General features: G+C 45.1%; 3 protein-coding genes across 8 annotated transcripts; 1 reads left to right on the top strand and 2 right to left on the bottom strand.

The window, feature by feature from the left end:
* The first annotated feature begins 1,071 nt into the window (after positions 1-1,071).
* AGPAT1 (1-acylglycerol-3-phosphate O-acyltransferase 1) lies at positions 1,072-10,811 on the top strand. 2 transcript variants are annotated; one of them, XM_051996339.1, is made up of 7 exons: positions 1,072-1,188; positions 5,846-6,054; positions 6,351-6,484; positions 7,008-7,183; positions 7,372-7,467; positions 7,671-7,743; positions 9,107-10,811. In XM_051996339.1, exons 2-7 carry the CDS (start codon positions 5,855-5,857, stop codon positions 9,289-9,291), a joined length of 864 nt encoding a protein of 287 aa, XP_051852299.1. In that variant the 5' UTR covers positions 1,072-1,188; positions 5,846-5,854; the 3' UTR covers positions 9,292-10,811. The 2 variants fall into 2 exon arrangements, with proteins under 2 accessions (XP_051852299.1, XP_051852298.1); XM_051996338.1 differs by lacking the exon at positions 1,072-1,188 and adding an exon at positions 2,197-2,503.
* Positions 10,812-11,107: 296 nt separating this feature from the next.
* On the bottom strand, positions 11,108-15,433 carry EGFL8 (EGF like domain multiple 8). The gene is made up of 9 exons (XM_051996337.1): positions 14,422-15,433; positions 13,612-13,747; positions 13,337-13,459; positions 13,043-13,152; positions 12,836-12,931; positions 12,574-12,744; positions 12,126-12,205; positions 11,817-11,970; positions 11,108-11,444 (listed from the first exon to the last, which is right to left on the bottom strand). Exons 2-9 carry the CDS (start codon positions 13,710-13,712, stop codon positions 11,395-11,397), a joined length of 885 nt encoding a protein of 294 aa, XP_051852297.1. The 5' UTR covers positions 13,713-13,747; positions 14,422-15,433; the 3' UTR covers positions 11,108-11,394.
* Positions 15,434-15,509: 76 nt separating this feature from the next.
* PPT2 (palmitoyl-protein thioesterase 2) lies at positions 15,510-20,361 on the bottom strand. Of its 5 annotated transcripts, none has more exons than XM_051996333.1 (9): positions 20,229-20,361; positions 19,002-19,192; positions 18,567-18,720; positions 18,072-18,167; positions 17,700-17,807; positions 16,932-17,015; positions 16,692-16,776; positions 16,469-16,523; positions 15,510-16,276 (listed from the first exon to the last, which is right to left on the bottom strand). In XM_051996333.1, exons 2-9 carry the CDS (start codon positions 19,182-19,184, stop codon positions 16,133-16,135), a joined length of 909 nt encoding a protein of 302 aa, XP_051852293.1. In that variant the 5' UTR covers positions 19,185-19,192; positions 20,229-20,361; the 3' UTR covers positions 15,510-16,132. The 5 variants fall into 5 exon arrangements, with proteins under 5 accessions (XP_051852293.1, XP_051852292.1, XP_051852294.1 ...); XM_051996332.1 differs by lacking the exon at positions 20,229-20,361 and adding an exon at positions 19,589-19,771; XM_051996334.1 differs by lacking the exon at positions 20,229-20,361 and adding an exon at positions 19,473-19,537.
* Positions 20,362-22,229: the final 1,868 nt, after the last annotated feature.

Below are 22,229 nucleotides of genomic sequence, written 5' to 3'. Positions count from 1 at the left end.
CTCTCAAATTTGATTGGCTACCTATAGAGCTCGCAGATTAGCCAGGATTGGAAGCGAAAAGAATTATGCTAGTCACCGAGTTCAAAATGGCTTCAGCCGTTTCGGTGACGTCAGGAACCGAATCTGAGTACGTCCGGCGCTTTTTACATTGATGTTGCCCGGAGAATGGCAATTGGCCCCATCTTCTTGACGTCACAGATCCATCGCTTGCTTTATAAAACTCTTCCCGCCCCACCCCCATACCTAAGAGTGCACACGCACTCCATCCCCCTTAATCTTGGCCTACGCACGGAGCGGAACTCTCCAGATTCCTTTCTTCGATGACGCACAGAGCAGAAACGATTTTAAATCTAGTTCAGCTCGAGTGGTGCAGTGGAAAAAGAGTGCTGAATTTGTAGTTAGAGTACCTGGGTTCAAATTTTGACTCAACCTCTGACTTTTTGGGTGACCTCGGGAGTCACTGGCTTTCCGCCAGATCCTAATGTTTTCGTCATCTTTGCAAAGTGGAGCTGGACATTCTTGTTTCCATCATGCTTTGGATGATCTCCGAGGTCCTTTCCAGTTCTGATACTGTAATGTTTCTGCCATGATCTGCAGAGATAGATTTAGAACCGCCCCTTCCTCCCTGTGACACACCAAGCAGAACTGGGGTCTTCTTCCAGGGCAGGGTGCCCCTACTCTACCCGCTACAGCTCAGCGTGGCTCAAGTGCTTGGTGTAGGCAGCCAGGCCTAGGCAGTGAGTCTCCCTCCTCTGGGGCCCAAACACAGCAACCTGGTAATAGCCCACCCTTTCACACACACACACCCCCTCTTCCATCCATCCCACCTCCAGCCTCTCCCCTGCTTGGAGGCCTGGCCATTGAGAGACTTAGGTTAATTGTGGGAACGGTAGAGAGGGAGGAATCTGGAGAGGAGAGGGAGAGAGGAGAAGCTTGTCTCCTTAGGCATCAGTTTCTTTGGGCCTTTGTAAAATGAGGATAGGTGGTCTCCAAGGTCTCCAGCTCGGACATTCTGTGTTCTATGGTTCTATGGGAGGGAGGAGACAAACCAGACAGGGGCCCTCAGAGAGAAACCAAGACATCTAAAGGGGGAAGAACCCAGAAGAACCCCAACATCTGGGGGAGCTGGAAAGTAAAGGGAAAGCAAAAGAGGGCTATTCCCAAGTTGATGGAGTTGGTTAGTTGAAGGTAGGGCTTTTATTGGAGAGAGAGAAAATAGGGCCTAGCAAGACAGCAAGGAAAAGAAGGGAAGATGGTAATGAGAAAATGTTTTGTTTTGTTTTGTTTAGAAAGAGATAGAAAGAAGAGTTGTGTGAAAGGAATAAAGCTAAGTAAGTAGAGGAGTATCAAGGAGGGTAAAAGAAGTGTGGGAAGCCAGGGCTACAGATGCAGTTGGGCTGCCAGAAAACAAGTATTAGAAACTGGGGATGACAACCTTTAGGGGTTAGAGTCTGCTCCCTATTTCATCTTCAAGGTGAATGGTCTGCCCATACTCCCAGAAAGAAGTGAATAACAAAGACCTGATTTCAATGGTGGAAAAATATACGCAATTCCATCTTTGAGGTGAGGGAACAGTTCCCAATCTGGCTGAAGAAGAGAGACCCCAAAGGAAGGTGCAGAAAGGGGGTTGGGAGAAGAGAAAAAGGAATTGGGGAATTAAGAAAAGGAGGAGGGGGGCCTTGAGGGTAGGAAGATCAGAAAGAGGGCAAGATGAAAAAAGGGGAGGATGGGGCTAGTGTTCTGAGAAACCATAAAGATAATGGGAGGACAGAAAGAAGAGGATAGCCATAGGACAGGGATCGAAAGATTAGGAGAGACAAGAGAGATAAGGATGGGAGAGGCTGAGATAGAGTTGAGGAAAAGCAGCTGATGAAAAAGGATGAGTAATGAGAAGCTGGAAGAAAGAGGAAAGTTATCCTAATGGACAGAGCAGAGAAAGCTGACAGAAATGGAGGAAGGGATAAACGAGCAGGGAAAGCCAGGAAAGATCGGAACCAGAGACAGGGGGAAGAAAGGATTATGAAAGAGAGACAGCTGGAAGGAATAACCAAAATCCTCAGCAGGAGGAGCTAGCAGAAAAAAGAAGAGGCAGGGAGGGCCAAAAGCTGGAGGGAGGGAATGCTTGGGTCCCTGTCCAGGCTATTGGCAAGATAGCCCGCCTGTCACCGCCCCCCACTTCCTGGCCAGCCCCGGAAACAAGCAGGCGTTGGGAGGGGGGGGGGGGACAGCAGCAGCATCGGCGCCCCAGCCCTCCGAGGGAGAGACAGCAGTAAGGGAGGGAGGGAGAGAGCCGGGGGAACACCCTCCCTCCCACCATTCTCACCACTATGGGTCCGGCCCCCCACTCCCACAGCCCCTCCACCAGCCGGGGCTAGGATACCCCTAAACCCTGAGGGCCCCTTGGCACCGACTCCCCATCAGAGACAGAGACACAGCCGCCACCACCGCTGCCGCAGCCTGGCTGGGGAGGGGGCCAGCCCCCTAGGCCCCCTACCCCACTGAGGTGGGGGAGGGATGGAGCTGGGGAGGGGGATGAGAGATGGGTCGGGGGAGGAGGGAGCTGGGAGGTCATGGAGGTGGAGAATGGGGTCTGGGGAAAGAGTGCAAGATAGACTTGGGAGAGGAGTGGCTGAGAAAGATGGAGAGGATCCAGACAGAAAAGAAAAGGGATGGAGGAGGGCCTGGTGAGTGGAGGGTTGGCCTGATTATGGGATAGTGATGGGGTGGGAATGAAGTGTGCTTGGTGAGGGGACTGTGGAATTCCCTACACCCTTCCCCCCAGTTGCTCTTTCGGTCCCTTGTGTCCCTTGGAAGGAGTGTAGATTATAAACTACATTCCTGACTCCTCCTCCAAGAGAATATTGGTTGCCAGGATCATACCAGGACACCCCTCTGTTCCCATGCACAGAACTTAAGGTCTCTACATTCCTATGTGCATGTTAGGCCCTTCCTGACACACGTGTCTTGTTTCCTTTTCTTCACTGAGTGTGCATGCTTCAGATAGTGGCCTGTATATGGTTGAATGTGCTCCCATATGATCCATGGTTATGGCAGATGTGCTCATATTAGCTGGATGTTATATCCATTCCCCCTTAGGAAGGATGGCTATAATGCTTTTGTTTTCCTAAGTTCATACTTGTCCAATCACATAATGTAATATGACCTGTCCCGTGTATCATATCCATTTGGAGCATATTTAAATACCTTACACATCTATATATTCAAATTCAAATATATTGCCTACCTTCTCAGATCTTTCCATTACATATTAGTTGTGTGTTTATGTTCATATGCTCTGCCCATGACTTTCACTACCAAGGTAGTTATCTTCACATAGTTTTTATATATATATACATGTATGCACATACACACACACATACACATTGTGCCCATGGCATATTTTGTTTCATTTCACAAGTTGTACCTGTGATTATTGCCCTATAGGACAATCAGGTGTCTGAGTCCGTTATTTAATTTATTTTTAACACATATCTTTATGTTGTATTAACCCCTTTTGCTGCATTTAGTTTTCTAAGGAAGTTCTAGCATTGCTTGAGCATGTATATCTTATGTTATGTTATATAGCATTTCTGGTCATATGATAACATCCATTTCACCATTTCTTTCCTGTAATGTTTTGTAAACAATATGTTTATGTAACACATCTGGCAATCTTCTATGGTTGGATATCCTCTGGATATTCTTAGATATTTATTCCTGAGGGAATTGTGTACATGGCCCATGTACAGAGTAATGGATCTCCAGACACAAAACCCATCTCATGTTCATATGTCCTTGCATGTATTTGACTTGACCCACATTTCTGCATGACGTGTTATCTATACTACTACTATAATTTATCAGTGTGTACTTATATGGCATGTGTATGAGTATGTCACTCCCATCTGTCCATGTTTTTATTAATGTTAAACATTTATTCCACTGCTTTCATCATTTGCATGTTTAATGATTTGGCATGTTATTTTCACCCCAGGCATTTTATTAGTACTCTTTATGTTTCTGTACTACATTGAATGTTATCTCCATATGATTTACATTTGTTATATTCATTCCTCCATTATGTTACCACCATTCTGCCTCTTCATATTATTGAATTTTCCCTGTGCACTTTCCCATTCCCTCTCCAGTAGTTATGACATCCTCATGATTTCTGTGTTCTTTATAAAGCATGTTATACTTTTGTCATGTAGTGCATGTGCTTAGAGTACATCATGTTCCATGTCAGAAACAGTGTCTTTGGGACTACACTGTATTAAATACCTGGTGTTATTGTTATCAACAGCGTGAGCATGTCTTCATTCTTGTCTTCTTCACCTGGTACATATATGTATGTGTGTGTATATGTGTTCAGAGGATTGTTACACATGGAGGTTGACTTCTGCCATCACCATTTCTTCATTCCCAAGGCCTACTTATTCTCTGATCTGGTTGCCCCTTCCCCACATGAGGACCCTTATCCTCTCCATTTGTGCTCACCTGTTAAGTGTCTGTTATGTGTTTCCTACTGTCATTCTTGACTCAATTAAGCTAATATATAGTGTGTGCTTAGTGTTATTATCATCCTCAGGAAAGAGAAAGAGGCATAGGTGATGTACAATGAGTGTCTTTGTCCCTGTTCAGTTATGTCTTCTCTGCCAGGCCACTTGAAAATGTGTATGTGTTTGTCACATGTTTCTTCCTTGTGATGTTATCACACTTGGCCAATGGGATTGATCTCTCTTTTACCTTTGACACTCAAGTCAGCCACTGCCTTCCCTTAATGGGGGGAGGAGAAGGAAGATAAATTGTGTCCACTACTGAGGGAGACGTCACATTGTCTTCTTTTTCCTCATGTCACATTGTCTTCTTTTTCTCCTGATCCGTTTCTTCCTCCTGAGGCAGGTAGTGTGATCTTAGACACATATACACCCCACCTCTTATTTCACATACTATGGATTCTTTACAGTTCTGTGGGATTCTTAACTTGTCACCTATGTAATCCTGATCATGTTTCCTCTAATACCTGGAGAGGTTGTATATTGGGTGGGGAACAGAGGAAAAGAGGAGCACAGCTCTCTGTTCCTGGGTTCAATCTGTATCTGTCTTTTGTCCTTAGATTTTTCTGTATTTTTAGCGGGGACTAAGGGAAAAGTTTGGGTGAAATTGGGATTCTTTGGATGTATTTAGCTCTCTCTGCCTCTGAGAGAGACAACGTGGCTGTGTAGTCACGAAGACTTGGGTTCACATTCTGCATCCAATACATATAGCTGTTTGACCCTGGATAAACTATGAATTGTATTGAAAGTGCTGATCTAGATTGGTAAAGGGAATTTCCTCACTTGGGAGTGAAGAAATCGTAGATCTAGTCCCTATCCCTATATATCTATATTTGTCTTTTTCCATATATATGTTTTAGTGTATTTATATATGTATATGTGTCTATCAGGCTGTTCATAGGTATGACTATCTTGCTTTCAATTCTGATGGGTGTTTTGTGTACGTCTTTTTTTTTTTTTTTAAATATCTCTTTGTGTGTACATTTATATGTGTCTTTTTGTTTATGTTGGAACCAGGAAGGATTTCTCAATTCTTATGTCCTTACTATCTTTCAGAAGTGGATTGGCTGGGTGGGAATCTGGAAATGGAAGGCCCTTGTCTCTACCATGACTTTGCCCCTCATCCCCTCCACCCCCTCCAATCTGACCCTCTAAATTCTTACTCTCCCAACTGTACTTTTGTCTTATTGTTTCTCTGCTCTGGTCCCTGTTGGCCACTCCCCCCAACATCTCCCTTCTAGTGCTCCAGGCCCACTATCTATCTCCTCCCTCCCCACTGCTCCTTACAGGTGGCCAGCATGGAGCTGTGGCCAGGGCCATGGACAATGCTGCTGTTCTTTCTATTGCTACTTTTGCTGCTGGTGCCTGTACTCTGGGGTTACAGCACCAGTGCCAAGTACTTCTGCAAAATGGCCTTCTACAACGGCTGGATCCTTTTCCTGGCAGTGCTGGCCATTCCTGTGTGTGCTCTTCGAGGACGAAACGTGGAGAACATGAAGTGAGAGAGAAACCCAAGGAATGGGAAATGAAAACAGGGTGGGGGGAAATGGATTACTAGAGGTACCAGGCACAAGGGATTACAGAGTGGGGAAGATATAGAAAGACCCAGGGGAAAAAGATCACACACATAAGGCAAAAAAGAAAAGAAAAAGAGAAGGGAAAATTAAAATGGAGAAAAAGATAGATGCAAGAAGATGAGGGTGGGTTAGAGGAATACTGGGGAAATAAGTGGAAAAACTATGTGATCTTTTCTGACAAACACTCAACTGTGGTATCCTGGGCCTATCCCCATAGGATCCTTCGACTAATGCTGCTGCACATCAAGTACCTGTATGGGATCCGGCTGGAGGTTCGAGGGGCCCATCACTTCCCCCCCTCCCAGCCCTATGTTGTTGTCTCCAACCACCAAAGCTCCCTTGACCTACTAGGTAAGATAGTCCTTTCTCACAACCATAGGAAAATTTCTTCCCAGAGTACCCTCTTCTCCCTCTAGGTTTTAAAACTCTTATCTCCAAGGAGCTTTCTACCCTAGAGATATTCATTATCCCACACCCCAGATACATTGGTTCCCAATAGGAAATGTTCCTAGAGCCTCTCATATTAGAAAGTACTGCTTCCCCTTTCCCTACTGTTTTCTCCCTGAGAATTTCCTCCCCATTTATATTAGGAACTTCTCTTCCTTCTTCTTCCTTCCTTCTCCTACCCCTCTCCACCTGGTGTCTGATCTCCCTTTAGAGAACCTTCCCTGGGAGGTAAATCTCCCTCCAAATTACTTCTTTCCCTTCTAAAATATCCTTGACACCCTTTGGGTGTCACTTTCCTGTCATTCCATTACTCTTCCCATCAAGTAAAAGCACTTTTCTTACTGTCCCACAACCTATTTTCTGCTCTTGACACTGAGAGTGAGTATTATATTCACTGGCTCCAATGACTACCACTTCCCTGCCCTAGGAATGATGGAGGTGCTCCCAGGTCGTTGTGTACCCATTGCCAAGCGGGAACTGCTATGGGCTGGGCCAGCAGGGCTAGCGTGCTGGTTGGCTGGAGTCATCTTCATTGACCGGAAACGGACTGGGGACGCAATCAGTGTCATGGCTGAAGCTGCGCAAACTCTGCTCAGCCAGAACGTGAGTTACCCAAAAGAGGAAAAAAAAATCCATTGGGAAAAGGGGAAAAAATAGCCACACAGAAGCACCTCTAATATCCCGGAGTTACATCTGTTTTTTGACACTAACTTCTCCATTCTATATTACACTGGCTGTATCTCTGGCTTGTTCTCTGTCTCTTCTTATCTCTGATCCAGTTTCTTCCCTAGGTCCGAGTTTGGGTTTTCCCTGAGGGTACCAGGAACCACAATGGCTCTATGCTTCCCTTCAAACGTGGCGCCTTCCACCTTGCTGTTCAGGCCCAGGTCAGAATTCAGTTTCCCCATTTGACCACTGACAGATTACCTTTCTCCTGCCAATTTCCAGCCAACTCCAGACCCCTTTACTCTCTGTGGGCTAATGAGCAAGGGGAGAAGCTCATCAGGAGTTGATCGGATAAAGGGACTACCAGGGGAGGAGGGCTGAAGAAGGAGGCTGTCCTCTGATTTTATCCTTACCCCTCCTGCAGGTCCCTATTATTCCCATTGTCATGTCCTCCTATAAAGACTTCTACTGCAAGAAAGAACGGCGCTTCACCTCAGGTGAGAAGACCCAGGTGTTGATCATGAAGATTTGGTAGGGAGAGGGTAGAGTGGCCAGTGGGATTGTGGGAGGGAGAGTGAAATATGAGTCTTTGAGAAGCCAGGAAATTATTTAGTCATAGAACCATAGAACATCAGAGCTGAATTACTTAGTCAAGTCCCTGGAAATCAGACTCAACAAATATAGAATAGCTACTATGTATGTAAATCATTATTCCAAATGCTGTGGTGGACATAAAGATGTCCTTCAAAGAACTTATACTCTAGTAGGAAACCAGGGTTTAAAACATATGAGAAAATAGCTAATAGATACAAGATAGTAAGAAAGGTGTTGATGTTTACAGAATGCAGAAAGTATGGATCACTTTGGGCTAGAGTGAATCAGGAAAGGTTTCAGAGATTGAGCTGGGTCTTGAAAGGAAGAGTACTTGCATAAGAGACTAGAAACCTGGGTTCTAATAATGGCCCTGTACTAACTTACTTGCATGACCTTAACAGTCATTAGAAGTCATGCTTTTTTTTTTTCCTTTTTTGAAGAATATTTTGAACCATTCTGAATGTTTTCTTTCTCCTGGGGCAGGCATCATATCTTTGCTCCTCCCTTCTCCACTTTCTTCCCTCTGCTTCTATTTCTCTATGAGATTCTTCACCAGCCCCTTTAGATGACCCATTCAGGTAACCTCCTCTCTGTTTGTAGAGGTGTGTCTATCTGGTGAAGAATCAATTTGTAGAGGAGGAAACAGCTCCAGAATAACAGTGAGAGTGTAGCATTTTATAAAGTTTCAGTTGCTTTCTTCAACCTTGTAGGTAATGAATTATTATTATCCTCATTCAACAGATTAGGAAACTGCTGTACAGAGGTGAATTGCCCATACTCATAGCCAGTAAAACTGAAGTCCCATGCTCTCTTTACTAAACCACAATGCTTCTGAAACATACCTCCATATTTGTAACTGGAGGCACCTTTGTGGTTATTGGATGAATTGATAACTGGTATACTACAGATTCCATCTAGCAGAAAGAATAATTGGACTAAACTGTCAGGAACAGGTTCTAGTTCCAGTGATCCCACTAACTTAAATCACTTCCTTTCCCTCCTCATTTCCTCTGGCATTGGACTTGATTTTCTAAATGGTCCCTTCCAGCTTTGACATTCAGTGGTTCTTTGAATGTTTTAGATATTGGAGGTAGAGAGGAGAAAATAGAAGGGGCATAGGGGCAGAAAGGATAAATTTACTGTCTGCAGGCAAGAATGTGTAAGTTTGCCAATGAGGCTTGAGCAAAGGCTTTTTTTAAGAGTATAAAGGGAGATGAAAAATTGAAGAAAGACCTGGAATGATAGCTTGTGTTTTCCCATCCCCAGGAACATGTCAGGTACGGGTGCTTCCCCCTGTAGCCACAGAAGGGCTGACTCCAGACAACGTGCCGGACCTCGCTGACAGAATCCGTCACTCCATGCTCACAGTTTTTCGGGAGATCTCTACTGATGGCCGGGGAGGGGGTGACTATCTAAAGAAACCTGGTGGGGCTGGTGAGGCTGGCCCTTGAGCCTTCCTCCTACCACTCCTCCACGTTCCCTCCCCAAGCCTAATGGTCCCTGGACTGGGCCTGACTCCCTCTTCACTTCCCCCATCCCATTTCTCCTTTATGGTACAGCCAAGCCACTCCTCCCATAATTCTCTACTCCGAATCTTCAGCTTCCGAAGTGGACATGGACAAAGCGCTTTTCTTCCACCCTTTTTCCTCTTTCTTCCCAATCCCTTTCTGGATTTTCCCGACTACACACTCCCTCTCATCTTATTTGTGGAACATTCTGCTCCCCTCTCTGTCTCCTGAGTGGTATGTTCCATTAGGCATGGACCATTCCCACCCCATAGTGGAAGATCCCTCTTCTCCCCACCCATGATTTGTGTACTCATCCGCCTCTATGGAAGTGCTCTGTTCTTTCTCTTCTACCCCCTTCCCAACTCTCTGGATGCAAATGGACTTATCCAACTCGGGGGCGCAGACTCGAGGAAGACCCCAGACGAGAGCTCCTCTTTGCACCCCTTACCCCAATGAATTTTTGTGGAGTCCTCTTTCCTAGGGACTTGTACCTTCCCCTTTTTCTTGGTACAGTCCATTTTGCCGGCGATACTCATTTTCCACTGACACAAAGAATTCCTTGTTCTTTCCCTTCTTCTCTTCCTTTTCCTTCTCCTCCTCCCTTTCGACTTGTGGGTGGCACACTCCAGAGATAGTACACTCTTAAAAATTCCCCTGGAGAAGCAGGAGACCAGCCCAACCCAGTCCTTTTCCAACACAGTCCTTAGGCCTTAGGCCCAGACCTTTGGGAAGGGTGGAGTTACAGGTGCTGCATTAATTTCTTACTCTAGGACGTTTGGTAGGAAGAGCTGAAAGCTGATTAGAGGGAGCTGGAGTAGGTTTTAATTTATTTTTCTTTCCTTTGCTGCTGAGGAGCTGCCCTTCCCCCACCTCCCATTGTCCAGATTGGCAGCCAAAAGCTCTCAGTGTTAAAAGTCCAAAGGGAAAGGCTCGAGGCTGATTATAAAAAGGGGTAGAGGAGAATCCCAGCCAAATCTAGGCTTCCTTGCCTAGCAGCCATTCCCAGCCTAGAAGAGGATCCCAGCCTTAAGTAGCACATCCCCATTTGGGTGGGAGGGGAAAAGAGAAGCCCCATTCTTGTTTTGGGGGAACTCAGTCCTGCTGATGCCCTTTCCCCAACCTGATGAGCATTAATGAGAGGGTGGGTGGGGAAAGAAGGACCATTTGATGGTCCTACTCTTTCCCCCACCCCAGGCCAGTGTGATCTGGGGAGGTGAGGGGACTCCCTGACATTTCTCCCAACTGGTTCTGCTTTTCCTCCCAAGGCCTCCGTATTCCAGTAATCTCCCCTATCACGGGTACCAGGACTGCCCTTTCCTCCTTTCCAAATACTCTCCTCTCCTACCTCAAGAGGGTGGGACTGGAGGGGATGAAAGAGGCAGTCCAAGAGTTTGCTTGGCTCCGATGGTTTTTATTATCTGGATTAATAGCGAAATATGGAGAATAAAGGGAGATGGAAGGACTCCGTGTGTTGTATCTTGTTGGGGGAAAGATCTCTGTGGTCCAAACCCATCTTATGCTAAAAGGGGGCGGGGCTGCAGTAAAAGAATATTTTTGCCTCTCCCTTAGGCAGCTTTTTTAAAAAATCATTTTTATGCTACAGTAATATTACAATTTGTTATAATACATTCAGCTATCCTCAACTACTAGACACAAGTTACATATGAGCTTTTGACAAAAAAAAAAAATCCTTCAATAGACATTTTTGTACAAATGATCCTTTTTTTTCCAACAATATCCTTAGGAAATTAGCTCTGTAGTTTGTTTTTTTAATAGTAAATTTATTTTTAATACATATTGCTTTTTGAATTATTGGGAGAGAAAGATCAGAGCACAAGGGGAAAACCATGGGAAAGATAAAGAAAAAAGAAGTGAACATAGCATGTATTGATTTACATTCAATCTCCTTAGTTCTGTTTCTGCATGCAGATGACATTTTCTGTCCAGATTTGCAGCTGTTTTAATTCCTTTAGCAATAATTTCCCTGGGCAGAGAAGGTGAAGGGTAGGCACTGAAAACAGAAAGTGTTGCTGTCCAAAAGGGCTTTTATGTGCCATGGTTGAGACCTGGACCCAGGCTGTTGTCCTCACAAGAACCTATTAAGAGACATACATGGGGGGAAGTGGGGAGAGGGAGGAAGAAGGGAAATATGTGGAGACTGGCAAAGACTCTTAGAGCTAATTTCAGCCTCAGTGTTGGAAAGGTGAGAGCAGGAATAATACCACCCCTTCCTCCAAGAATTAGTCCATTACTTTATGGAGGAGAAAATAGAGGGAAAATCCAAGAGAACAGTTGCTAACAGGTAAGAATGCAGGAAAAGTTGAGAAGTATGACTGTTGGTCAAAGGGGGCATAAAGAACTGATATGATTATGTATGGGGATAAGGTTAAGTGTATACAGGTATGTTTGGGGAGTACATAGGAAGTTTACTGGTTAATGGAAAGAAGGTAATGGAACAGCAGACTCACAGGCGCCCAGTTTCTCCTCCAGAAGCAGCACTTGATCGCTAAGCGAGTCTATGCGGTCTCCTCTCCCCCACAGTTCAGCCACCTGCTCAGGCCGGATTGCTTCAGGAGACACTGGCAGCACAGCTCGAACCCAGGCACTCACCTGCCCAGCCCACTGTGGGGGCAGGAAGATGCCAAAGGTGCTGCTGAAACGCCTTTGCCCACTGGAGGGCTCCTTTGACTCCTATAGCCTTGTCTCTGAATTTACCTGTTAGTAGTTTGACCCCCAGAGTCTTAAGTGGGCTAGTAGTTTGACCCCCAGAGTCTCACCTGCTCCAAGACTTCCAGCCGCCCACGTAATTCTCCAACCTTCAGCCTCAGGGAATGCTTTTCTTTCTTCGCCTCCCGAACTGGAGAATATAGTTCAGCAAACTTTAAGAGCACTATACTAAAGAGAACTCAGTCAAAAGGGAGAGTATGTAAGACATGCAAAAACAATTAAGATAAAGGACAGCAAGAACTGCAAAAGGGAAAATGTCATAGAGGGACTTGGAAGTCAGACTTGGAACCAGGGGAAAAATCTGGATTCAAATGCCATATTTGACATTAAACATGAGTCTATTCATCTGTAAAATGAGATAGAGCTAGATGAGCCTCAGATCCTTTCCAGCTCTAAATCTATGATCATATAAATATCAGGACTCTTTAGTTAGGAACTTGTAGGTCCTTCACATGATCATTAATAAGGGAGCAATGTTGTGAAGAGGGTTCCACTTACCTGTCAAACTAAGGATACTGGGACTGGGAAGTGGTTCAGAGGGGACCTCCTCGCAAGTCCTTCCATTGGTCCCTAGAGCTAGACCTTTTGGGCAGCTGCAAGTGAAGCTGCCCAGGGTGTTGGAACAGCTATGAGAGCAAAGAATGATTCCAGTGCTGCATTCATCTACATCTAAAGGAAGAGAAAGAAGCCCAGAGGTGCCATAGTCTAGATTACCCAGAGCAGGAAGTTAAAGAACAGAACTAAATAGCCTAATACTCACCCATGTGACAGTGCTTCCCTCCCCAGCCTGGGGTGCATTCACACTGGTCAGGCTGAATGCAAATCCCTCCATTCTGACAGGGTTTAGGACAAATGGCTGGGGATGGGAGAAGAGAATGGGGTCAGGATATGGTATGAGCTCCCTTCCATCTTCTAGGCAGGCTCTCACAACCCTACCACCAAGCATCTTCCCCTCCTTTCCACACACCTTCACAGGTCAGTGCCCCTGGATGCTTCTTCTTCCAACCCTGACAACATATAGCATGAAACTGCTGCACATCCCTCTGAACCTCCCTCCATGCCACGCGGTATGTGGTCCTAGAAGGAGCAAATGACTTAAGATCCTGGAACATGGTTCCCTATGGCCATTCTAGATCTCATCCCAACGTAAGCTCTCCTCAATAACTCAATCTGTAGTCTAACTCCCAGTTCCTAAACACAAATACTCAACTTCATCCCTTCCCTGTAACTCACAACTCTTCCTAGAGAACCCCCAACTCACCTGTAAGTGCTGCAGATACGCTGACCTGCACACAGCGTCAAATAAGGTTTGTATATTGGCTGGCTGTAGGATTCATTGTATTTTAGAGGAACCACCAAGGTCTGCCTGGAGCAAACTCCCTTGCTGCACCCAAGTGGAGGGAGAAGAGAGGATGGAAATTCAGAACAGACATGCCCTTAGAGAGCCCCTTCTCTGAAGGGGACTTCAGTGTTACTTAAGGATGTTCCACCAAGGCGCTCCAACTCCCACCCCAACGAGGAAAACAATATCCTCACCTGTATGGGCGGTCCCCATTTGCCCTCTGCCCCCCAAAAAAGAGCAGGACTGAGAACCCCACTAGCAGACAGCACAGCAAAACCCGGACCCCAGACCCCATGATCACTTGTATATGAGGGGTCACACGTTGCTATCCTGAAAGGAGTAAGAAGGAGTTAATGAATGAACGAGTGTTCTCACTTATTCCTGTCTGCTCTGAGCCTCTCAAAACCCTAGGAGGAATCCCTCATTCGTGTACCTCTCAAGCTGAATGTGAGGTGACTATGGCCATACCCCCTCACTCACTACCTGTAGCAATCTTCACCTTTCTTTACAGTTGTGTCCAGTCATATACTCCTCTAATACTTGCCAACATATTCTAAACACCTTGCATATGTCCTTATTCCTTCTCTTTTTACAAAGCACTGCTACCCAGACACATAAGAGACATGCATACATATGCCTCTTATTTAATATACTCCCCTATGACTCTTGTCTTCCCTTCTACCTTGTCCATTATTTCCATGTTTCTCATCTCCCAGACACTCTTCTCCTGAAATAATGCTCTGATCTTTCTACAGACACATATCTTAAATAGTGCCTTGCACAAAATAGCACGTGTTTGTGGAACCGAATTACATTTTACAAATATCCCAAACAGACATCCTTACACCTACACCTTTTACATATGCTTCTTCCATACCAAAATCTTGAGTGATATCAACATCCTCCACCTCTAAATCATATTCATCCCTCAGCTTGATCAGAACATCTTTTCCTTTTCTTTCCCTCCCCACCCCACCCCCTTCCTACCCCATATCCATTCCCACCTGGGCTTTCTCTCTCCCTCAGTCCACTGGGAATTGCTGCAGACAAAAGTCTCAGGCAGGATCAAGTAGGAAAGCTAAGAGAGAAGGGGTTGGGCTAGATATAGGGCCTCCCATCTCTGCTCTCTCTTCCCCGCCTCCACCTTATTCCCTTTGCTACTAGCTGAGATCCTGTGAATGTTAGCACCAGGCCAGGAAATTTAAGGTCAAGTTTTCACATACTTTTCAAACTCAACTCCAATAAACCTTTGCAAAGGAGCTTTCTCCAACCTGTATCTCCCCATCTTTTATAATCCCTAAGACCCCAGAAGCTTCCTTTCAGCAAGGTCCAGTGGTCCCAAGTCCCCATTTCCCATCAGTGAGACTAAGATCTATTAGGAGGTCAGGAGAGAATGTCAGGGTTAGAGAGGGAGGAAAATATATAAATGGACCTGATAAGAGGAAGATGGGAATATAAAAATGAATAAATGTGGGCCAGTATATGGGGAAAAGGGGAAAGGTAGTTTGAGAGAGAATATGCCCTCCCTCTCCAAAATGGGGTAAGCTAGGGCCCCAGGAGGAAATGTTTCTAGCACCCTCTGGCATTTGTGAGGGGCATAGAAGCTGTGAGTCAGTCTGCCCCCTACTTCAGAGAAGACAGGGCCCCCTTGTCTAGATCAACATTCCTTGCTGGAGGAAAAGGAGGCTTATTGTCTAGTACTAACTCACCCACACCCACCCAACCCCATAAAGGTCAAAAAAGGGCCCAAATGATGCCTCTTTTAACTCCCACTCCACAGCTTCCATATCTTGAAGAGGGGAAGATGGGGAATGGAAGGGGGGTGGCAGAGAAAGACATTCCACCTAGTAGGCCTCAGCCTACTGAGTGCTCCTTGGACTCAGGCCTCTGGTGTCTTTGGCTATGTCCCCCACTCCTAGGGCTAGAACAGGAAGAGGACTGTCCTCAACAGGAACAAACCTGGGGAGAATCAAGAGCCCAAACAGAATGGGCATTGAGAGGACAAATGCCTCCACTCTAGGATCCAAACACCCCACTATCCACCTTTTTTAAGAACAGAAGTACTGACCCCCATAACTAGAGAATAAACCAGTTTATGTTGAACAAATGGAATTTTATTTCCATAAATACAGAGAAAACATCCCCTTTACACAAAGATGGGGTTTATGGAGTAGGATCTTCAGAGAAACAGCTTCCACGGGAGATCCCAAAGAGAGAGGGTAGGGACTACCCCAAGCCTGAGACAGGCTTATAAGCCATGGATACCCCAATACTGATAATTCAAAAACAGATTTGTCCCTGGGATCATCCCATTGGGGGATCTCCCACTCCAAAATGTCCTCCTGGAGGCTGAGGGAATACATGAGGAAGAGAAACTAGAAATGTCCTGAGTCACTTAGAGGAAACTCCCGTTATGAAAGAAAGTACTGGGATCTCCCTTCACATCCCCAAAGTACAGGGACAGCAGCAGCCAAAAGATTAAAATCCAATTTTCTACCTTCCTCCCAGAACGAGAGGATATGGGGATGAGAGAGGGAAGAAGGTCAGATAGCTGGGAGGTTGTAGATCTAGGAGGCCCCTTTTAATCGAAGCAGCAGCTTGGTAGAAGTCAAACAGCCAGGAGGTAATAGAACAGCCAGGGCTCATTGCTGGATCTTCAAAGAGACAGGCTTGGCATCTCCAGGTTTAGAGTTCTTGGGCTATCCAAGAATGCTCTCAAGAAAGCCAAGGTTCAATGCAGGCTTCATAGAGTGAGCGGTTCGAGTGCCAAGCAGTGTGGGGAATCCCAGGTGTAGGACACCTCACAATGGACCCTCGAGCAGAGAGGGTTTTCAACCCAAATGAATCCAGGAGATAAACCTTGGACAGAGGAGAAAGAGAGGTAGAGATACGGGGGTGGGGGGGAGAGGGGAGAGAAGGGACAGGGAGATGTGTGAAGGAAAAGATATTTCAGTCCCAGAGCTGAATTTCCTTCCAGATTGGGGGGAAATTTAGAGTCAGAGTTTCTCTCAGAAGACAATTAGGGGAATAGGAGTTATAAGTGCTTCTTACCTGCTGCTCTTCCATCTCCAATACTGTTTCATTTGCATCATAGAAGCCAAAAAAACTGAAAAGATTTTGGGAGTGGAAAGAAGAAAAGCTGGTGAATTTTCTTCCCTAGGTGACACATGTTCCTCTTACTTCTGCTGTACCAGACAGCTTCTTGTCCCTCAATTAGCCTTTACTCCCCAGACCCCACGGTCTATCATAACCCCTTTTTTCCACTGTCTCCAACCTGGACTGCCAAGGAGTTATTACACCATCATCGGGTCCCCCAATCAGAACCACACGCTTCACACGGAGAAAGTTCTTCCGCCATACTGCCCAGGAAAGAAAAAATGAGAAGTTAGGTTTAAATGAAGGAATCAAGAAGAGACAGGGGGATGAAGCCCTAAAAGGAGGAGAGAACTATAAAAGGGGTGGGGAGACAAGCTGGGGAGAGGGAAGAAGTAGGAGAACTGTCAGGGTATCTTACCAGTGGCATTCGGATGATCTCTTTCTCCATTGATAAGTGCCAGGAAGCTGCTGGCATTGAGGTATAAGTCTGGGTGGTGGGGATCTGGAGACAGACAGAGTGGGTGTATATATTACAAATAAGTTTTGTGGGTTTGTGTGATGAAAAATTTGATAGAAATCTGCATTTGAATTCAGGAATACCTGAGTTCAAATTTTGACTTAACACATATTAGCTGAGTAAACTAGTCAAGTCACTTAACTTCCCAGTTCTCTAGGCAATTCTGACTATAAATTCTAGAGAAGATAATAGAGATAGCTATGAAATAGATATTTATATCTATATATAATAAAAATATTAATATATTAATAATGCATACAAATTATATACTGTATATAATAATATATATAAATATTTTATACAATATATAATAAAATATATTAATGTATACAAATATTCTATACAATGAACAACTGTTCACAAATGTATATCTATGATATATATTTCATGTCTATATTAAAGAGAAATATCACCAGCTTGACCATAATCTAATGAATTTTTCAGCCACACTAAACTCTTTAAAAACATCTACTAAATCACAGAGGGGTTTCCATTTGAATTGGCGAAAATTGGTACCCACACTTAGGAAATTACAGATCTTTAAAGAATTTAAAATATATACAGATACATAAGAAAAACAAACAGAAAAATAGAGTGAAAAACAAAGAGTTGGACCCTCCCACTCACTGCCACTAACCCATTTTTCTAAGTTCTCTTTCCTCCTCTCACCATGCCAGTAGTTACAGATGGAGAATTCCTGGCCCCACGGGCTATAGCAGATTCGGTATAGGTTAGACCTCATGGAGGTGGGGAACAACCATTTCAGGTAGTCTGTGTCTGGGAAGGGAAAGCCACAGCCAGGTGGAATTGAGGCACTTATCCTTTCCATATTCTTCAGAGAGCTAAGAAAAGGGGAACTCAGATTATGCCCTCCCAAGGCCCAGCTCCTCTGAGACCCAGAAAAAGGAGCTCCTGCTCCTTCAAGGACTTGGAAAATCCAGATTCGCATCCTCTCCAGTTTCTGTTCTCTTGGGAAATCCAGAAGCTGTCCCCACTCTTCCCTTCCCCTCAGAGATGAAGGTATCAGGAGTATCTACTCACCTCCATACTGCCCCATTTGTGGAGATGAGAGGGAGATAAAAGTATCCACATTGTGTTCATCCATAACAGAGAGTAGGGCCCGGCAGATGAGGCCTCCTGTAGCATGGTGGGGGAATGGAGGAAGCAATCATCTCATTGATCCAAAGAGAGGAAAGAATGTGGGAAGTTGGGGAGTAAAGGGGAGTGCATGGAAACAGAGCTGGGTGTTACTCTCGCCAGATACATACAAAGACAAAATAATATAAGTTGAATATATCAGTGGGTATAGGAGTAAGGAGAAGGAGGAGAAAGAGAAGGCACAAATGATTGATCAGAAAGTCTATAGTGAGTAAGAAGGGGACTGGAATAGTCAAAATGGGATGAAATGCCAGGGTCACTCTTTGGCATCAGAGATTAGCAGCAGAGTTCAGAGGTAAGAGATGGGGTAAGAAGTGAAGGAGGAATGGTCACAAATTAAGGAGGTCAGGGTTAGCAATATGGTACAAAAATTCATACCCTGGGAATAACAGAGGAGATGTACTCCGTGAGGAGACTGTTCCATGATAGGGGTCACAGCTTTCTGGAAGCCTTGTACCTGTTCCCATAGTGGTCGAAGACTTTCTCCCCCATCAAAGAGATCCAACACTGTCACCAGTGTCCCTGGATGGGTCTGGAGTGAAACAGACTAAATCAGGGCATTTATAAGCCAGTGTGAGACAACCCTCCACATTCCCATTGCTGTACCTCTCAGGTGAGTCTTCTCTCATCCCAAGATCAGGGCCCAAGTGTCCTTTTTCCCCCCTGTCTTTCTCCACATCAGCATCAACTCCCGTGGAGAACCCACAGGAAGGCCCCAGTGAGTTTGAAAGGAAGCCAAGTACTGTTCCCTTGTACCCAAGGTTCCCTTGCTTCCTCCCTTCCCCTTCTTTCCCCCTGCACACATACACACACCTGGTTGATGTACTGCAGCAGGTGCCTAAAGGTGGCAGAGCTGTCAAAGAGTCCATGCACTATGATGATAGGCTTGTAGGGAGCTTTGGGGGATTGCGGAGCCGTGAGCAGTAGGAGAGGCAGCAAGGCCAATATGAACACGACTCCCAGCGTGGGGAATCGGGGCCTCCAGGACTCCAGCATGCTCCAGTCTGGGAAGAAGGACAAGATAGAACAGGAGATAAAGAGATCATCCTTCTGCTTCAAGAACCCAAGCTTCTTGAATTCCATCTTCCTCCCCTAACTCTACCCAGAGTTCCAGATCTAGTGCACCCCTTGTACTTTGCAATCTATGTCCTGTGATCTACACCAACTTTTCTCCCAGCCCCGACTCAATTCTGGGCTCCTTCAACGCCTTTCTGTTCCAAGTCCCAAATTTTCCTCCAGATAGGCCCCCACCAAGGATGCTCTATGCACCCACTTCCCACCAACCCTTTTCCCATTTTGCAGTCTCAGCAGCAGCCTGGATCCCCAGGGAATATATGCAAGTGTCGCGCGTGCCCCCCACGCTCTCCGATCCGCACTCTGCTCGCTCCCCCCACCCTTGCCTGGATCTGTGAGCTTCGTTTCTCCCCTTGTTTACTTCCCCCCTATTCCAGAGTCCCCGGTGGGGGGGAAGGGAGAAAGAGGGGGGAAGAGGTGGGGGATGGGCAGGAGGCGGGGAGAGCGCCCTAGCGTAGAAAAGGTTGGGATGGGAGTTCGGGGCTGAACGACAATCTTGCGTCACGTCCGGGGCTTTCCCTGGCAACCCTGGAGGCGTTCCTAGCAACCTAGTGTCAGATCGAATGGGGGAAAAGAGACCCGGGGCAGATTGGAATGTTCCATTTGCTAAAAGAAGTAGAGGGGGAAGACGAGAGGGGTTAGAGCGACCATCTGTATTAGGAAAATGGAATCTCGGAGAAAGAAGTTTGAAGTCCCGGGACAACGAAAATAGTCCCCAGTTCCGTTCCAGATAAGGAGCTCCAGGGCCTTGCCTCCTTTATTTATTTCCCATGATCCATCTATCTACCTTCCCTGCCAATATCTGCCGCATACTGTCACTCAGCCTGACCTTCATTAGGAGGGCTGGAGACAAGTAAAGCCGGATTGGTGGAAATGACTCTGCGGACCAAAGCAAATCCTCCCTCAGTCTGGTTTTCCTCCTCTTCCCCCCACCCCGACTCCCCTGCCCTGGGGTTAGCTCCTTACACTTCTTCAGGCTTGAGTGCTTGTCGGGCTACGGTCTCCAGTCGCTCTGAGAGTCCTCGAGGCCCTTGGAGCGGAGTATGGATATTTGTCTAACTAGCACCTCACGCACAGCCTCTCCTACGCCAATTTGAGGGCCCTAAAAAGACTCGCTGACTCACCTACTTACCCGGGCGGTTCTTCCCTGCCCTTTCATCTCTGCTGCCTCTATGCTCAAAATTATATGATCCCTACTGAATCACCTAGTCCAGCCCTTGGGTTGGACCACTCTCTTTATACTGTTTCTTTTTTCTTTTTATTGAAGCTTTTTATGGCAAGTAATCCAATATATGTTAAACATGGTAAATATATGTATATATATACTTTGTTTTTTACCAAGCCTGCCAGTCCACTTTTTTCCTTTTTTTTAGAAAGCAGATTTATTACTATCTCTTGTTTCCCACATGCCTTTTGGGAAGGGTGAAAGCATCTAGGAAAACATTTTAATTTTGACGGATGTCAGTCACATTGCAAAAAAATAAATAAACAAAACTAATTCCTCCCCATGTTGTGCAAAGGGGGAAGGTTATATTTGAAGACACAGGCAATGTAATGGGTGAGCTTCATAATTTTTGCTGAATCTGGGGGAGAAATATTTAAAATAGTTATAGAACTGTGTTGGGGCCAATGAAATATGGGGAACGAAAAGAGAAACAGAATCATAGAGAGATAGAAAGGGATCGAGCTCTTGAAGCTATAATACCACCTCTCAGCTGTCCCCAAAAACATCACCATCCCCACAGTCATCCTCCTCCTATCTAATCGTTCTATAGACAAGCCAGGAAACAAACAAATAAACTTAAAGAAACACATTGTACAAATTGTAGAAACCTTTGCAATATGGAAGTTTCAGCATTCTAGAGATCCTTAAAGAAATACAGTTGAATCCTGAGCAATGGAATTGACCCAACAGTGGATAGAAGTGGAGATTGGGAGACAGGTCACAAGGAGAGATTCAAGTATTGCTTAAGAACTTAACTGTTCCTACCCCTACTCCCTGCACAACTCAGAAAATCAAATGGCAAAGGGAGAAACACTAAGTTTATTTTCTTCTTGTTTTTGTAGTATCATTCCTGTCCCAGGTATAAATATTACTATCTTTTCCCCCAAAACCCTCTCCCATTTCCCTGTTATTGTAGACAGAACAGTATTCTTCCATTCCCTCATTCTCAAACCTAGGTGTCTTCCTCTAATTTCACACGTTCGGTCTGTCCTCAAGACCTGTGGGGATGAGAGGGGATGTGAATTACTAGATATCAATCAACTAACATTTATTAAATACCTATTAATGTGTCAAACACTTTATAATGCAAAAGAGTTACAGAGGCAAAAGGCAAAAAGTCCTTCCCTCCAAGAGTTTACATCCTAATGGGGAAGAGAACATACACATATACAAATATATACAAAACAAATATGAAGTAAAACCTAAGGGGTTGCAGGGAAAGAATAAGTGAAGGAGCCAAGAAAAGCTTCATGATTAAACAAAAAGAAAAGGGACCCATATGTATAGACATATTTATAATAGCTCTTTTTTGTCCTGTCAAAGAACTGGAAACAAAGGGAGTACCCATTAGTTGTGAAATGTCTGAACAAATTAAGATATATGCATATAATAGAATATTCTTGTGGCATAGGCAAAAGAAATTATTAAAGGGACAGTTTCAGAGAAAACTGAAAGTCTTCTGTGAACTGATGCAAGGTGAAGGGATTAGACTCAGGAAAACAATTTACATGTAACCTGGGTTCAAGTCTACATAATAATCTTATTGGTACACAGGATACTGATTGAACATTGAAGCAAGGACGAAAGTGAGGAGGCAAAGTTAGGTAAGACCTTGTGAATAGAGAAGCTTTCTTCCTGCTTTTGGATGAATGGAAGACATATGATTCCAGATTTTCTTCTGGGAGAGAAAGAGAATGGATTTTGAAAGACAGGTGCATAGGGGAAAGCCAACAAATCCTTAA

Source organism: Antechinus flavipes, chromosome 4 (assembly GCF_016432865.1).
Source record: "Antechinus flavipes isolate AdamAnt ecotype Samford, QLD, Australia chromosome 4, AdamAnt_v2, whole genome shotgun sequence".
Lineage (NCBI taxonomy): Eukaryota > Metazoa > Chordata > Mammalia > Dasyuromorphia > Dasyuridae > Antechinus > Antechinus flavipes.
This window is presented reverse-complemented; position numbering and strand designations above follow the sequence as displayed.

What these genes read in the sequence shown, in the direction of transcription:
- PPT2 (XM_051996333.1), bottom strand. Translation starts at nt 19,184, where the DNA reads ATGCTGGAGTCCTGGAGGCCCCGATTCCCCACGCTGGGAGTCGTGTTC. An exon ending in TCTCCTCTGTTATTCCCAGG is followed by an intron (nt 18,168 to 18,566) that starts GTATGAATTTTT and finishes ACCATGCTACAG; the next exon opens with GAGGCCTCATCTGCCGGGCC. An exon ending in ACAAATGGGGCAGTATGGAG is followed by an intron (nt 17,808 to 18,071) that starts GTGAGTAGATAC and finishes TTCCCTTCCCAG; the next exon opens with ACACAGACTACCTGAAATGG.
- AGPAT1 (XM_051996339.1), top strand. Translation starts at nt 5,855, where the DNA reads ATGGAGCTGTGGCCAGGGCCATGGACAATGCTGCTGTTCTTTCTATTG. An exon ending in ACCTTGCTGTTCAGGCCCAG is followed by an intron (nt 7,468 to 7,670) that starts GTCAGAATTCAG and finishes CCCCTCCTGCAG; the next exon opens with GTCCCTATTATTCCCATTGT. An exon ending in AGAACGGCGCTTCACCTCAG is followed by an intron (nt 7,744 to 9,106) that starts GTGAGAAGACCC and finishes TCCCATCCCCAG; the next exon opens with GAACATGTCAGGTACGGGTG.
- EGFL8 (XM_051996337.1), bottom strand. Translation starts at nt 13,712, where the DNA reads ATGGGGTCTGGGGTCCGGGTTTTGCTGTGCTGTCTGCTAGTGGGGTTC. An exon ending in CGTATCTGCAGCACTTACAG is followed by an intron (nt 13,153 to 13,336) that starts GTGAGTTGGGGG and finishes TGCTCCTTCTAG; the next exon opens with GACCACATACCGCGTGGCAT. An exon ending in GGAGGAGAAACTGGGCGCCT is followed by an intron (nt 11,445 to 11,816) that starts GTGAGTCTGCTG and finishes GTCTCTTAATAG; the next exon opens with GTTCTTGTGAGGACAACAGC.